At 44.0% G+C, this 16795-nt stretch overlaps 1 protein-coding gene across 2 annotated transcripts in view; it reads right to left on the bottom strand.

Annotated features, from left to right (window-relative positions):
• The window catches only part of FGD1 (FYVE, RhoGEF and PH domain containing 1), a 283074-nt gene that overhangs the window by 148937 nt on the left and 117342 nt on the right, over positions 1-16795 (bottom strand). Inside the window, exon 1 of one of the 2 annotated variants that reach the window (XM_082264430.1) lies at positions 14437-14766. The exons of the other annotated variant lie outside the window; for it this stretch is intronic. Within the exon in view, the coding sequence (XP_082120556.1) occupies positions 14437-14464 (28 nt within the window). The 5' untranslated portion in view covers positions 14465-14766. Of the gene's footprint in view, positions 1-14436; positions 14767-16795 lie in introns of those variants that run through there. 2 annotated transcript variants of the gene reach the window in all.

Genomic DNA, 16795 nt, shown 5'->3' on the forward strand with positions numbered 1-16795 from the left:
CTTTTGCGCAAACCAATCAAAATACGCTTATTGTGATTTTTTTTTTTTTTACCAAAAATATGTAGCAGAAAACAAATGGCCTAAAATGTTAAAAAATTTTGATTTATACATTTTTTTTGGGAATGTTATATATCAGAATGTAAAAAATATTGTTTTTTTTTTTAAATTGTCGCTTTTTTTCAAAAATGTAAAATCGCACAGGTGATCAAATACCACCAAAAGAAAGATCTATTTGTGGGGAAAAAAGGACATAAATGTAATTTGGGTACAGCGTTGCACGACTGCGCAATTGTCCGTTAAAGTAATGCAGTGCCGAATCGCAAAATATAGCCTTGTCAGGAATGGGGTAAAATCTTCTAGTCTTAAAGCGGTTAAAAATACAATCATTGAGAATTTTTTTTGTCAAAGACATGTAGCTAAATACATTTTGGCCTAAATATATGACAAAAATTTAATATATTGGATATTTTTTAACTGTCAAAGTAGAAAATGTCAATTTTTTCGCAAAATTTTTGCTTTTTTTTAATAATACCGCGAAAAATGAAAAGCGCAGAGATGATCAAATACCACCAAATGGAAGCTCTGTTTGTGGGAAAAAAAGGACGTAAATTTCGTTTGGGTACGGCGTTGCATGACCGCACAATTGTCAGTTAACGTAGCACAGTGCCAAGTTGCAAAAAGTGGCCTGGACGTTAAGTAGGAAAATCCTCCGGTCTTAAAGTGGTTAAACTAAATATTTTGAGCAAAATTCTACCAGTGTATAGCCAGCTTAAAGCAGCCATTCTAACCAGGATTCAATTGAACCCTGGGATTCCTCCATAGGGCTCTAGAGGTTCCTTGAGATGAATCTGATCGACCTCTCATTTGATGGTGCCTGCATAGATCCATGGTACAGCCCAGGCCCAGCTAGGGGGGTACTGGGAGGGTTGTTCCCCTCAGATTTTAGTTGTGCCTTCGTCACCCCCCCCCCCCGACCTTCCCAAGGTCTCTTAGAGTGTGAAGTCCACAGTTCATATAAGGGGCACTCTGAGGAGGGCAATTGATGTAAGGGGGCATTCTGATAGGGACAAATGACTTAAGGAGGCACTTTGATGAGGGACCCTGATGTAAAGGGGGACTCCTGATGTAAGGAGGGACTCTGATAGGGACATAGGTTCTGTCTATTCATCCCAATCCAATGACAGGCTTATGCATACTGGCATTGCCTCTGCACTGCCTGTCAGATGTTACTTCTAGGTCATAACTCATGTAACAAACTGTCATTCAGTGTTGTCATTTTGCATCCTGACTTTTTTATATTGCACCTCGAGATCAACCGCTGACTGTTGATGGAGGGAAGAAAATTGCATCTATGGACTGCCTAAGGGTGGCAATCTGGCCCTAATTTGTCTCTGTACTATACATCAGACTAGAATAAGGGACATCTGTGGTGGAAAAAGACAGAGGGTTTTGGTTCCAAACGAGGGACAGTTGGAATATAAGCTAACAGTATTTGTTTTATCAGATCAATACAGGCAAAGTCTGAAATCTCAGTTCCTAGTTCCAAAGCAATGGGGTTCATTTGGGTCCAGACAGCACTACTGCAAATATACAATTTTAAAAACCTTTTTTAATGACTAGGAATTACATTTCCTGCTATTTTTTCTTCATTTTTTTTTTTTTTTTTTACAAAAACAAAATTCAGTAAGTGTGTAGTCAGTAACTCAACATAGGAAATTCCACAGAAGTCCTATATTTATTAAAGAAAGGAAAGGCAGAACAAAGAACAGCATGCCATGCAGGTGAAAGGAAACGCACAATAACATGTCGAAACATAGCGCTGAGAAACCACAACATAGTTTAAAATGTTAACCTTTGTTCCCTGGCCATGAACTAATTGCTGAGCACACACACCTCTCTCCAGTGAAGGAAGCCTGCTGTGTATGTGCGTTCCCTGACACACGACTTTCTTTATCTGCTGCTCCCTGCCTCCTTGTCTGCTTCCCCTACAGAAGGTGCGCTAGCCGCTTCTGACGTCAGAGGCATTGACAGCTGGCCCCTGCCAAAGTCGGATCAGAATTCATTTGATTTGTGAGTTGATACAAGTGGTCACCAACTTATTTCTTAGAGAATGGTACACATTGAGTTTGACTGAACACGCCCGTCAGCAGGGGGAAGACTGGGCCAGGGGGCAGGGGGGCAATTGCCCTCCGGGCCACTCTGATGCCCCCCGTAAAAAGCCAGCACCGCTTCTGCCACAGACATGCCTAAAGGATTCCAAGTGAAGAAAAGTAATAAAATCTCCACCGCTGACCTACTGAGTGCGGGATAAAGACAAGGACAGAGCGTTGCCCCCCCCCCCCCCCAGCATGGATGGTGCAAACTGTGTCTGAGCAGAGGCCAGTTCAATGCCCCACTGGAGACTCTCCTCCCCTGGCCAGCCCCGACCAAGCTGTCCCAGCTCCCCCCCAAATGCCTCCTGCTGGCCAGGTCAGGAACCTAGGTTCGGCCAGTGAGTAGAAAATAACTGGAGCGGAGCTTCAGCCTGGAATGGGGGTCAGGAGGAGGCAGAGAAAAGAGAGAGTGGGGGGGGGGGCTCTGGTTTATCCTTGCCCCCTGGGCCGAACGTTGCCAGTCCACCCCTGCCGGTCAGCACTCTCAGCCATTGGCTGGGAGCGTTGATCGGGTGCCTATCGACAGACCTTTTTCGGTCATGCCCCTTCGCTACAAGGCTTCTGTCACTCGGTTGCCATACTCACAGGCTGAATGTCGGCCTGTTTCTATTGAACTGGCTGATGCCGCCCAATATTCGGCCCGTGTATACGGCCCTTAACAATACAAAAAAAATAAAAATCAGGGGACAGGCACAATTCAGCCACCCATAGGAATCTGCAATTTGCAGTCCTATCCTAAACACAAACGGGTTTTATTAAGTAATAATTGCTATAACCCCTATGGGCCTTACCTTGCAATATTTGCCTTTGCCTGCTAGTTCAACATACACTAAGACCCCGTTCACACTGGGGCGATCCAACTTGCCGGGGCGACCTCACAAGTCGCGGTGCGCAGCTCGCACCGCGACCTCGGAGCCGCCGGCACGCACTTCATAACATTGAAGTCTATGCAGGTCGCTCCAGGTCGCCCCAAAGAAGCTCCGGACCCTTTTTCTAAGTCGGAGCAACTTGTGTCGCTCCTATTAGAACGGGTCCACAGCTTCTCTATGGCAGGCGACCTACGGCGACCTGTCAGGCGACCAGGTCGCCTGACAGGTCGCCCCAGTGTGAACGGGGTCTAAATGACCAAGTTTGTGAACACCTGACTGACATACCTTCCTATATGGCCCCTCCAAAATAAACAAACTTCAAGTGTTCCCAATAAAAGGTACTGTAACGTAAAGGGGTTGGACAAAAATATGGAAACACTACACGATTTGCAGGTGTGAAAGTGACGATATGTTTTGCGTTGAAAGCGGAAGTGATGTAACATTCTTTTGCTTCCGCTGTATGATAAGACACCCAGGTAACAGGGGGGAAGCCTCACTTTCATCATTTACTGCATGTGCTGCTATTAATACAAAGTCATGTCAGAGCTTACAGAGTTTCAAAGAGAGAAAATTGTTGGTGCCCACTTAGCTGGTGCCTCTGTGACTGAAGTTGCCAATTTATTTTTGGTGTTGCCACATACGGTATCAAAGGTTATGACAGCATTTACGGTTTCCAGGAAAACATCATCTGATAAGCGTGGTCGACATGTTCAATTGACCGAAAGACAAAAGGATATTGCACAGAATTGTGATCTGGATTTTTGCATGAAGAGTGGTATCAGATTCCATTATCTACCATTAAAGACTTATATTTGGTAATTCTCAGGAGAATTCAGGTTGTCTTGGATGCCAAAGATGATCCAACACCATATTAGGTAAAGATTTTGTTCTTTTACAATGTTTCCATAATTTTGTCCAACCCCAGTATATCTATGGCCAGGCCATAACTGTTTTACTTTTGAATTGTTAGGATGAATTCAGGTTTTACTGCCATTGGAAACTCCATTGGAGAGATTCCTGAAATACCTGTCTGGTAAAAAGGCTGTCCCCAGGGCAGTAAATAAGGTCCCTAGAACAGGTACGTTTAGGGAAGGTCCATCTTGGTTATAACTGTGTCCCTTTGCATAAAGCCAGCCCCAAAAAATAATGGCTTGATGAGTTTTGTGTGATCTCAAGTTGCCTGCACAGAGCTCTGATCTCAATTCCATTCAACAACTATGGGATAAATTGGAATACCGATTGTAAGCTGGGAATTCCCATTCAACATCACTTCCAAACCTTGCAAATGCTCTTTTGGCTGTCTGGGCACAAATTCCCCCAGACACACTCAAAAATTCTTGTAGAAAGCCTTCCCAGAAAAGTTTAGGCTGTTATAGCTGCAACTCTTTATTAAAAGAGAAGCATGGCCACTCCAGGCTCTGGAAGGATTCCAACCATATTGTCAGGGTCCACCCAGCTGCCTGATTGACAGCTGGCTCTGGCTCCCAGAGCACGGCTCAGAGCTAAGCCACCCTTTCCCCAGCCTGGTGCTCCAGTGAGCGCTGGAGGGGCAGAGCAGAGAGTGGTGACCGACAGTCCCTGTTCTCCACTTCCAGGAGACCAAGAGCTGAGCAATCACTGGTGATGTGATCACTCACTTCTGGGTCTTGAAGCTGACATGGGACACCTGCAGCATCATGGCAATGCTGCAACATAGAGGTGAGTATAAAGGCTTATTTTTCTGAATTCCCATACAGTACTTCCCCTTTAATGTCCATAGATTTGCTTTGGGATGTTCAACAAGCTTTTATAGGTGTGATGGTTAACCACTTCAGCCCCAGAAGATTTTACCCCCTTCCTGACCAGGCCCTATTTTGCGATTTGGCACTGCGTGATTTTAACGGACAATTGCACAGTCGTGCGACGCTGTACCCAAATGAAATTGACGTCCTTTTTTTTCCCACAAACAGAGCTTTCTTTTGGTGGTATTTGATCACCTGTGTGTGATTTTTACTTTTTGCGCTCCAAACAAAAAAATAGCGACAATTTTGAAAAAATAACAACATTTTTCACATTTTTTTATATGAAATTCCCCCCCCCCCAATGTAAAAATGTAAATTTTTTAACATTTTAGGCCAATTTGTTTTCTGCTACATATGTTTGGTAAAAAAAATCACAATAAGCGTATTTCGATTGGTTTGTGCAAAAGTTATTGCGTTTACTAACTAAGGGAAAGATTTTTGTCATGTTTATTGTTTTTTTTCTTAATGAGTAATGGCGGTGATCTGCGATTTTATTTGTGGGACTGCGACATTGCGGCGGACAGATCGGACCCTTGACTGACATTTTTGTGGGTACCAGTGACATTACTACAGTAATCAGTGCTATACATATGCACTGTTACTGTAAAAATGACACTGGCAGGGAAGGGGTTAACTTTATTGGTGATGCAGGGGTTAAGTGTGTCCCTAGGGGCGTGCTTCTAACTGTAAAGGGGTGTGGCTTGTTAGATCATAACAGAGACATACGATCCTACATAGCAGGATCGTATGATCTCTGCAGTTAGATCAGGGAGAATGACAGGCTTTGTTTACATCAGCCGCCTGCCTTTCTCGCTCTCCACGGAGAGATCGCGAGTGACCGGCAGACATCGGGTCCGCCGGTCACACGCGCTGACATGTTAGGGAACGAGCGGAGGCGGGAGCGAGCCTCCGGAGGCGCGCGCGCGCCCCCTAGAGGCTCTCAGGCGAGCGACGTAGTACTACGTCACTTTGCCTGTACGGGGCTGACCGCCGCAGTAAATAGTTGTGCGGCGGTCGGCAAGTGGTTAAGTGTCCCCAAACATTTTTGCACATAGTATAAACTATAGGTGGTCTCCAGTTGGGCTGTTTTCATTATCTAATGTGGCTAAGGGACTTATGCAAGTCTGAACCTGATTGTATAATCTTGCAATAAAGCCCCGTACACACGCATCGATTATTGGCCGGGAATTTTCGGCCAACGTCCGATCGGCCGATTTTCGGCTTGTTAGTATGATGCTTCCGACAACCGACTGCGACTTTTCGGCCGAAAAAAATCTGGTGTGCAGGCTATAAAATTTTTGTTGGCCGTCAACACAACGGCCGATTTTCCGTCAGTCAGTACAGATTTCGGCAGACAAAAATCTGATGAGCAAGACTGGGCATGGTCAGTGAAGATAAAACACACGGAAAGTAAACCAGCACATGACATCACTTCTGAAGTAGATTTTTTTTGGCCGAGAAAATTTGTGTGCAGTCTAGGCACATTCCAACCAACACAACACCACTCTGGACAAAAGTCGGACGATCGGTCGGCCGATAATCGCTGCGTGTGTATGAGGCATTACTTTGTAGGGCTAGAACCTACCTAAACAATTTGGACAATTAACCAAAGGGACATTCCCTTGCACAGTGAAAATTCACTTGCACAAAAAAACAGACTATTTGCCTTTAGTAAATCAACCCTAATCAATTCAACTTAAATCCAGGAAAAACCTTGTAGTACCTAATGGTCACTCTGAAGGCTGCCAAGTCAAAAGGGTGATGGGTCATGCAGGTGAATTATGACCACCCTTAAACTGGTTACACAAAATGGGCAGTTCAGCAGCAGCCGGATGACTTTTGGCCCATGTGTACTTCTCTCTGTCCGACTGACTATAAAACCAGCATCCAATCAGCGCTGACAGCCAATGACTGCGAGCATTGATCAGTGTGTTTTGATTAGGAGTGCGTTCAGTCCCCCTGTCAGCACACAACAGCACAGTGGAGGAGATATTGCCATACTAACATCACTTGTGTTAGTACGGCAATTTCTCAGGGTTTTTTTTTGTCAGCCCACTGGGTTGAACGAAAAAACTTTCCGGTTGTACCCCACATTAGTCATCAATTTCATTCTTTGGGTTCCTACACCCATGCAACTGATGTTTAGGTTATAGGATTGAGGGGGTGGGGTGGTGCTAGGGATGGAGAAGTTGGCATGCCAAACACCTTAACTACGATAGCCATTTGGAGTGCTGTTGTTTGCTGCAGGTAGGCAGTTTTTTATTAAAACCCTATTATGACCTTTTTGGCACTAAAGTAAAGCCTCGTACACATGATCAGATTATCAAATGATCTGTTGACCGTTTTTTGTTGCATGCTAGTCTCATGTCGAAAGTGAAGAGGTTATTTCCCCTCATTTCAGATCTTCCCCTCAGATCTACAGCGACTCCACTTCCAAGTGAACTTGTTGTGTACAGTGGATTTGCCTTTAGTAAGTCAACCCCATTGTATTCTCCTGACGGGAGAAAACAGTGATTATTGTTAGTGGCTATTGGTAATCGCATGTAAGATCCAGCAGACTGGTTGTACACAAGTCAATCAATTGATCAACTTAGTACAATCAGGCTGCCCATACATTAGGGTGACAGACATCCCCATTTTCCAGGGACAGTCCCCGGACTGAGGACACTGTCCCCGGACCAAGTCTGTCCCCGGTTCAGGGCCAGATTAACATAGACAGACTGGCTGAGAACAAGCTGATGTGCCCAGCACTGTGTATTATGTAGTCCTGTGCCCAGCGCAATGTGTATTATGCAGTCCTGTGCCTAGAGCTCTGTGTATTATGTAGTTCTGTGCCCAGCGCTCTGTATATTATGCAGTCCTGTACCCAGCGCACTGTGTATCATGTAGTCCTGTGCCCAGCACTCTGCGTATTATGCAGTCCTTTGCCCAGCGCTCTGTGTATTATGTAGTCCTGTGCCCAACATTTTGTGTATTATGTAGTCCTCGGTCCAGCGCTGTGTATTATGTAGTCCTGTGCCCAGCTCTCTGTGTATTAAGCAGACCTGTGCCCAGCGCTCTGTGTATTATGTAATCCTGTGCCCAGTGCTTTGTATATTATGTAGTTCTGTGCCCAGCGCTGTGTATTATGTAGTCCTGTGCCCAGCGCTCTGTATATTATGTAGTCCTGTGCCCATCGCTCTGTGTATTATGTAGTCCTGTGCCCACCCCTTTGTATATTATGTAGTCCTGTGCCCAGCTCTGTGTATTATGTAGTCCCATGCCCAGCACTCTGTGTATTATGCAGTCCTGTGCCCAGCGCTCTGTATATTATTCAGTCCGGTGCCCAGCGCTCTGTGTATTATGTAGTCCTGTGCCCAGTGCTTTGTATATTTTGTAGTCCCGTGCCCAGGCTCTGTGTATTATGCAGTCCTGTGCCCAGCGCTGTGTTTTATGTAGTCCTGTGCCCAGGTCTCTGTATATTATGCAGTCCTGTGCCTAGCGCTCTGTGTATTATGTAGTCCTGTGTCCAGCTCTGTGTATTATGTAGTCCTGTGTCCAGCTCTGTGTATTATGTAGTCCTGTGTCCAGCTCTGTGTATTATGTAGTCCGGTGCCCAGCGCTGTGTTTTATGTAGTCCTGTGCCCAGTGCTCTGTATATTATGCAGTCTTGTGCCTAGCGCACTGGGTATTATGTAGTCCTGTGCCCATCGCGCTGTGTATTATGCAGTCCTGTGCCATTTGCCAAAAAAAATATGTCCCCGGATTTCATTTTAAAAATCTGGTCACCTTACCATACATGATTAGAATCTCAGCCAGTTAAACCAGACGAGATTCAAACTTTCCATGGCTGGCCTAACCCCTGCTATGGCTGTAAGTAATCTGAGCACCAACCCTTATTATCTCTAAATAAAGACCATTCCATGTATCCCTACTCACACTAGAAGAGTCTCTGTACACAGGAATGATGTTGAGGTTCCTAATTAACATAAGGCAAGCATAGGAAGCAGCGTGATGACATCATCACACCGTAAGCAAATTGACATCACTCCATCCTGTCGCTGAAGGGTGAATACATTGGAAATTGCTGAATGCTATCAATTTATTTAAACTATCCCAGCCTATATAAAAAATTTAAAACCTTGCTAAATGTGATGTCTCGGGTATATCTGTCTTCTGAGATTTGCTAATAGAGCCCTATGGAACTGGCTAATAGATTTGTCTGCTGTACCGCAGGGAATCTTTGTAGGGAGGATCGATGAAAAATGGCGGGGTGGGTGGGGGTGGAGTGTCAGATTAGTATTTCGGCAGAGCACCAGTCACGGTAAAACCTGCTGTCTCCCTGTAAGAAGCTTAGGAGTCTGCAGCTGTGCTCTACATTAATTATTAACTCTTATCTTAATTATTAATCAAGCGATGAGTAATTTTCTTTTCAAAACCGACTGAGACGTCTGCAGATTAATTTAAACTTGCTTCAACCTCAGTGCCTTGTGCTGCGTGCAAATCACAGCGACTACACGTTACAATTTCTTCAAATAACAACAGTCCAATACGGAAAAGGAGAGAAAAATATTTTGCCAGTTGCAATAGTTACGGATGAGATAAGGGACGCCAGTAATATCTCCACCTTTCTTCTCTCTCTTTCAATGACATCAATTAGAATATCAGTTTGTTTCTGGGATCGTCTTCTCACTCAGGTGTTAGATTATTGCCTGCACAGCTGACTATGTCATTATAGCTGAACGCCAACAAAGACAAATGAATGCAGATCTGTCTTCATTAATGCACGATTAAATATATTCTTCTACTGCATGCGGTGTAAGCACCTGAATTTGACTTGGTATCATCCATGCAATCTCCTATACAGCAGCACTCAGACTGGGAGAGGGAAGGGCAGGACTAGGAGTCAATTAAAGCGGAGTTCCGGCCTCAAATACCACCAATGATGGGGAACTATTCCTCCCACTGACACCAATGATGGGGCACTATTCCTCCCACTGACACCAATGATGGGGCACTATTCCTCCCACTGACACCAATGATGGGGTACTATTCCTCCCACTGACACCAATGATGGGGAACTATTCCTTCCACTGACACCAATGATGGGGCACTATTCCTCCCACTGACACCAATGATGGGGCACTATTCCTCCCACTGACACCAATGATGGGGTACTATTCCTCCCACTGACACCAATGATGGGGAACTATTCCTCCCACTGACACCAATGATGGGGAACTATTCCTCCCACTGACACCAATGATGGGGCACTATTCCTCCCACTGACACCAATGATGGGGAACTATTCCTCCCACTGACACCAATGATGGGGAACTATTCCTCCCACTGACACCAATGATGGGGAACTATTCCTCCCACTGACACCAATGATGGGGAACTATTCCTCCCACTGACACCAATGATGGGGCACTATTCCTCCCACTGACACCAATGATGGGGAACTATTCCTCCCACTGACACCAATGATGGGGAACTATTCCTCCCACTGACACCAATGATGGGGAACTATTCCTCCCACTGACACCAATGATAGGGCATTGTTCCACCAATTGATACTAACAATGGGGCACTATTCTTCCCATTGAAACCAATTATGAGGCAATGTTCACTTCCACAGATGCTGGGACATTTTCTACACTCACTGGTCACAATCCAGCCCTCATAAAGCCTAAAGGACAGTAAACTGGCCCTTTGTTTAAAAAGTTTGAAGACTCCTGGACTATAGTATTACCCTTCACTCCTCCCCTGGCAGATGCAAAAAAAAAGGTATGCAGGGAGGTAAAGGAAAAGCAAAAGAGCTGGGCCAGCACAGAAAATAACAACTCACTGTCAGAAGAGGAAAATAAAATGACATGCAAGAAAGAAGGTGGCTCTGGTAAGGGAATGACTCTACCTAGAGTAGTAGTGACATTTTCTAGCAAGTTCATTGCAGGTAAATAAAAATTATTTATGAAAAGGAAAAACACGGCAATTAAGCATTTGGAATGCCTTATTTTTAAGTGCTATTTGTTAAGTCGATGACAGGGTGTTTTTATACCTGTAATGAGATCTTCTATCTCATCCAATAACTAATAACTAACCATACAATTTATTGCACCTTTAAGGCCACATCGGACTTTATATGCCAAAAGTTACTAAATTCTGCAATGAGAGCAATTACAATCAGATCAGACACCCGCTGGCTGGCCAGTCTTCGGGGGGTTAATCGTCTAGAATGGCTACTGTTCTCTGTAATAAGCCCAGTGTCCGGGGTGTTTGGTCATTGCATAAACATACATGCTCAGTCAATATTTGTGTGAATGGCTGTTACAATCATTCTACAACTTCTACAGATGTAATGTCTATGAATAGCCTAAAACTGCCCATACATAGGGCTAACTTCCACAGGTTCCTGATGGAATTCAAGCCATGGGTGGCCCTGTTAGCATTCTCCTACCAGAAATCCTTTGATCTGAAATTTGAAGACTAAACTGAAAACATCTGAAAATTTAGGTGGAAAACTGTCAGCTGATCAGCAGCTGCATCCAATCAGATGGGGTCACCGTTCAGGTATTCTGACATCCGCGGTAGCTGACTGTCAAAATACAACAGCCGGCAGGGGAGATAAACAATAGATTTAAAAAAATCTAACAGTATATGGCCAGCTTTCGAGAGAAAATTGCCAAATTTAGTTCAAATAAAGTTTGTATTTTACCATTAGTTTTTAAAGTGGAGCTCCACCCGTCACATTTACTTCCACTGGACAGTTGGTTTTGCACAGAGTGGCCCAGATCCTCCTCGTCTCGGGTCCCTTTTCAGTGTTCCTGACTCCTCTCTCAGGTTCAGTTCCCCCACAGCAAGCAGCTTGCTATGGGGGCACCCGAGCCATTCAGACACCGAGCTGCAGCCCAGCCCCGCCCCCTTTCTTTCCGGCCATGCATTAGCAGATCTTGTGTCCTATGCCATCAAATGTCCAGAATCTGATGACTTTTCTCACAATTATTGGGGCCAAACATTAGAGTTGACCAGTTCTCCAAATACACTGTGCCCACAGATTTCAAAATGACCGCCAATGCAATGTGGTCGGACTAGGTGTGCGCATTTTGTGTGTTTTTCATGCATTTATCTGTGTTTTAATACATCTCTTAGAAACTACCATTAAATTCTACGAGACCACACTTAGGTCCGATCCACATCTATGTATGTTGCTTCTGAACGTTTCAGTAGTGCTTTTTGCTGTGTTTTCCACGTTTTTTTACCGCAAATTTGGAGCAATTTTACTGTGATTTTTCCGCAATTTGCATTTTTATACTTTTTTTTTTTGGAAAATTTGATGTTGGGCAGATTTAAAAATGCAAATCGTGGCAAAATCGTGGTAAAAACGCACTAAATGCTTTTCTGCAGCTTCTCCATTGAAGTCTATTGAAGCAAAAAAAAAAGCACCGTTTTGTGATTAAAAAGTCCCCGACTCTTTCCAAAAACGCAGAGGCAGAAAAATGCATTGATGTGAACATGTTTCATAGGAACACATTTTAAAAAAATGGCATGCATTTCTGCATTGGTGTGAATAGAGCCTAAGGCTCCGTTTCCACTATTGTAACTTGTAGTGCGACTTGACAAATGTCAAGTCGCACAACAAGTCAAAACCCATTATTTTCAATTATGCCCGTTCTAACTGCTGCGACTTGAGTCGTAGCGACTTGTAAAAAGGTTTTTGCACTACTTTTGGGCCGACTTCAGTGCGACTTGTCCCTCAGGTAGAAGGAAGTCGCACTGAAGTCCCCAGAAGTAGCCGCAAACAAGTTACACTACAAAGTCGCGCTAGAAGTAGCGCGACTTTGTAGCCGCAATAGTGGAAATGTAGCCTAAGTGCCGGTTCACATTGGTGCGAGGGGGGAGCCCTGAACATCCACTGTGGGTTCCCGCATCGCACCCGACTCGCAGGCAGTTCATACTGCCATATGTGAACTGCTGAGAGTATCAATACAAAGTTAATGACACCCCCAGATTAGTTTGCATATTGCAGTGCGCACTATCAATTCGGACAGGAATTGGATCACATACGTGTGACCAAAAAAAGGGTCCTGCATGACTTTGGTCAGAATGTGATGCAAATTCAGCTTTCGCATTGCACAGACATCGCATGTGATTTGCAGAACAGTGCGGTACGAATAACATGCGATGTCTGACATCGCTATAGTGTGAACTGGCCCTAAAGCACTAGGTTGCATGAAAAGAAGTGGCAGCATCTTTTTCCAAGTCACAGAGAAGTGCGTTGCATAGGTATGAATGGGTCACATAGACAATCATGGGATTCCCCTTGTCGGCATTGTTTTACAACGGCCAAAGTGTGACAAATTCCACAGGTGTAAACAAGGAAATTGAGAAATTATATTAAAAGACTTAAGCTGGATACACACTATATAATTTTCTATAGATTTTTTTTCCTTTAGATCTACCAAAACCATTTAATATAAGGCCAAACCTATACACTTTCAATTTGTAAGCAATCAGGCAAGCCCTTGCACTACATAGTTGAAGGTAAATCTAAAGGAAATCAAACAACAAAAGTTGTATAGTGTGTATCCATCTTTAGGGGTTGATTTAGTCAAAGCAAAAAGACTGTGCACTCTGCAAGTGCAGTTGCTCCAGAGCTTAGTAAATGAGCAGAAGCTCTGCTGACTTCCTTCATCCAATCATATGCAAGCAAAAACATTTTATTTTCCTTGCACGTGATTGAGTATTCTTTGCAAAGTGAAGCCTTACCTTGTTTACTAAGCTCTGGAGCAACTGCACTTTGCAAAGGGCAACTGCAAAGTGCATAGTCTATCTTCCTTTAGTAAATCAACGCCTTAACCTCTGCAGACGCCACTTTGCAGACTATTCTTAGAATTATTGGCATTTTCCGAGCCAATCACTTTTATTTTTCCAAGATGTAGCCAGCGCCAGGAGGGTTTGCGTGCATAAACATGTTTGCTCAGTCAAATGAGTGTCTATGTTCATCATGCCACCATCATTGTGAGGTCCTCAGATCTTTCAACTGCCATGTCATCTCTATGGGCGGTCTTTAAAACATGCAATTTACATTTCAGTTACTGACAACGATTCCAATTGGAAATAAACTTTTGTTTTAACATTTGTTTGCCACATATTCTATCCTGGACTCATATCACCCTCATGGTTTACGAGCATCACAAACCATAAACCACTAAAGCAAAGGAAGGTGTGCATTGTGCACATGAACGTGCTTGGATGCTAATATATTTCTTGTGATTTTTGTTAGGATCCCCGACTGACCCATTAACCTGGAGTCACATTTGGACATAAGCGTGGTTATGTCATTTGGTAGCCTTTTTTGTGTGCATTTTCAGGCTTGAGTGATTTTGTTTTAGCCAATGGAAACCAAGTACTAGGATAAGGAAACAGAGTTAGGAGTTAAAGCCATGCTTTACACGTGTTTTTCAGGCACACCTATTAAAGTCTATCGAGATCCAAAATGTGCCATCATGCCCAAAGAGCTTCTGAGCGTTGAGTGACAGCGCATCACCCAGATGTAAATAGATGGAATAGAATACGACATCTGGTGTTGAAAATGGGCTTCAACTCACACAGATGTGACATATCAGCACAGTACAACTGGAACTGTCTTACCTCTCAATGTACTTTTATCCATGTACATGATGCTCTACGAGTAGCAACAGGTGTTGACGTTTAACGAATGTCTGTCCAAGGTAGCTCAAACCAAATTCCAAAGGCTTCCGTTAACCTGTTCGTAGGTCCATATTTTGGAGATACAATGGAAGAACAGAATCCAGAAATATCCAGGTTTGCCAGTACCGGGAAATAGTAGCAAAACATGAACTACGCCGTTCACTCATCTAAAGGCTTTCGTCAACCTGTTCGTAGGTCCATATTTTGGATAAGCAATGGAAGAACAAAATCCAGAAATATCCAAGTTTTTCAGCACTGGGAAATAGCAAAACATAAACTACATTTTTCACCCATCCAAAGGCTTCCATTAACCTGTTTGTAGGTCCATATTTTGAAGATGCAGTAGAAGAATGAAATCCCGAAATATCCACGTTTGTCAGTACTGGCAAAATGTAGTAAACATAAACTTTGCTATTCACTCATCTTAAACAAATTCAAAAAACGTAAAAAAAGGTAATCCGAGAGGCAATGACTGGTTTCAAGGGAGCACCTCAACATCCATACACTTTGCGAAAATTGATTGATTAAATATTTGCTAAATCCTCAAAGGACCTAAGAAGTTTTCGTGTCACCTACATGATTCCATTGAAGGTCCCTACGGCAGCAGATCTGTTTTGGTCTGATTCTTCAGGTCACAAAAGATGATAGGATAGGATCACCTCCCAGTTTCCCCCTGCTGAGTCTACTATTCACCTGGGGCTATATGCATGTGTTTAGTCCTTTTATGCACACTTGGATACTCCATAAAGACTTGGAGATCTGCTCAGGAAGTCTTCGGAGAATGCCAAGCAATTTCAGATGCAACTTCCAGAGATCTTCCTATACAAAATCAGAAATTCCAAAACTGGTCAGTTACCGTAAGCATGAATCCCTTGGCAGACTTATGAACTCCGCCGCCGGTCCTCCGGTGTCAGAAATCTGACAGGGACAGGATATGGGTGACTTTGGCCCCTGTCCCAAAATCTTCCCAGGAATCCTTAACAGTGCTGGGAATCCAGGAACTCAGTCAGAGAGCTTCCTTCTCCTCCTCTCCTGGCAGGGATCAGCCCCTTCTCACAGCTTTTTCAGTCATTTTCTTCACCCACTGTAATTTTAGCTGCTTGGAACCCTTCCCCCGGCACCACCCCTCCCCATTCAAAAAGCATCTCCATAGCAACTAATTGAAACCTACGGGACAGTGCGAACGAATGAGGGAACCCGAAAGGCGGAATCAGGAGGGGGGACAGGGAGGAAGAGAGGAGGGACAGAGGAGGAGAGAAGGGAGTAGAATGGAAAACACACATGAAAATAGAAAGGAGGGAGCAAGAAAAAGCTGTGGAGGAAAAATGACTTATAAAATGTATATCAGTAACAATAATTTAATCCTAGGGGCTCATTCACATAAGGCTTAAAAAGAAACCTCTTTTACAGGCATTTGCTGTTTTTTTTTTTGTTAAACCTGTAAAAGCATCACTATGATAGCCTATGGTAATGTGAGCAGATTTTTCAAATGAAATCCGGGGGACGTATTTTTTTTCTTAGTAGTAATGGTGCCAATCAGTGACTTTTAGTGGGACTGCGATATTGCAGATACTAAGTGACACTTTGTGGAAATCAGTGACACTAATACAGTAATCAGCGCTGGCTGGGAAGGGGTTAACATCTAGAGCAATCAAAGGGTTAAATGTTTGCCTAACAAGTGTTTTCTCACTGTGGGGGAGGTGCTTGTAATAAGGAAAGGCATAGATCCCTTTTCCTGCTTTAAGGAACACAGGATCCATGCCTTCCCTACTGACAGAACGGTGACTTGCCTTGTTTACATAGACAGATCGGCATTCTGCCTGTGTTTAGAACGATCGGATATCGAGTCCGCTGGACTCCCTGATTGGCTCCAATACCCAGAAATGCAGGATCACGTGTATATATACATGATCCTGCGCAGCGCGACCGCCTTGTAGCAGTAAATCTGCTATGGGGCGGTCAGCAACTAGTAAGGATCATCAGTATTATGATATCTCACAGGCAGGGGGTGCTCTATTATGGCTCTGGTTGGCTCTGTCACAGTGTGTCACATGACATGGCTGCTGGGTGCCCTATTTTGTTAACTTATGACCAGCCAGAGCCATGATAGATTGCCTGCTGCCTGTGAGTTATGATACCATCCATGATACCAGAGAGACAGGCACAGTGCAATGTAGTCTATTCACAGATACCCCCAAAGCACACCTGTGTTGAAGCCTTGAAAGCACTTGCAGCTAGAGTTGCCACCTCATCCCTTTAAAACAGAACACAAATTAATTATACAGGTTCTGAGGCTAAT

Source organism: Pelophylax lessonae, assembly GCF_965119305.1.
Source record: "Pelophylax lessonae genome assembly, chromosome: 7".
Classification (NCBI taxonomy): Eukaryota; Metazoa; Chordata; class Amphibia; order Anura; family Ranidae; genus Pelophylax; species Pelophylax lessonae.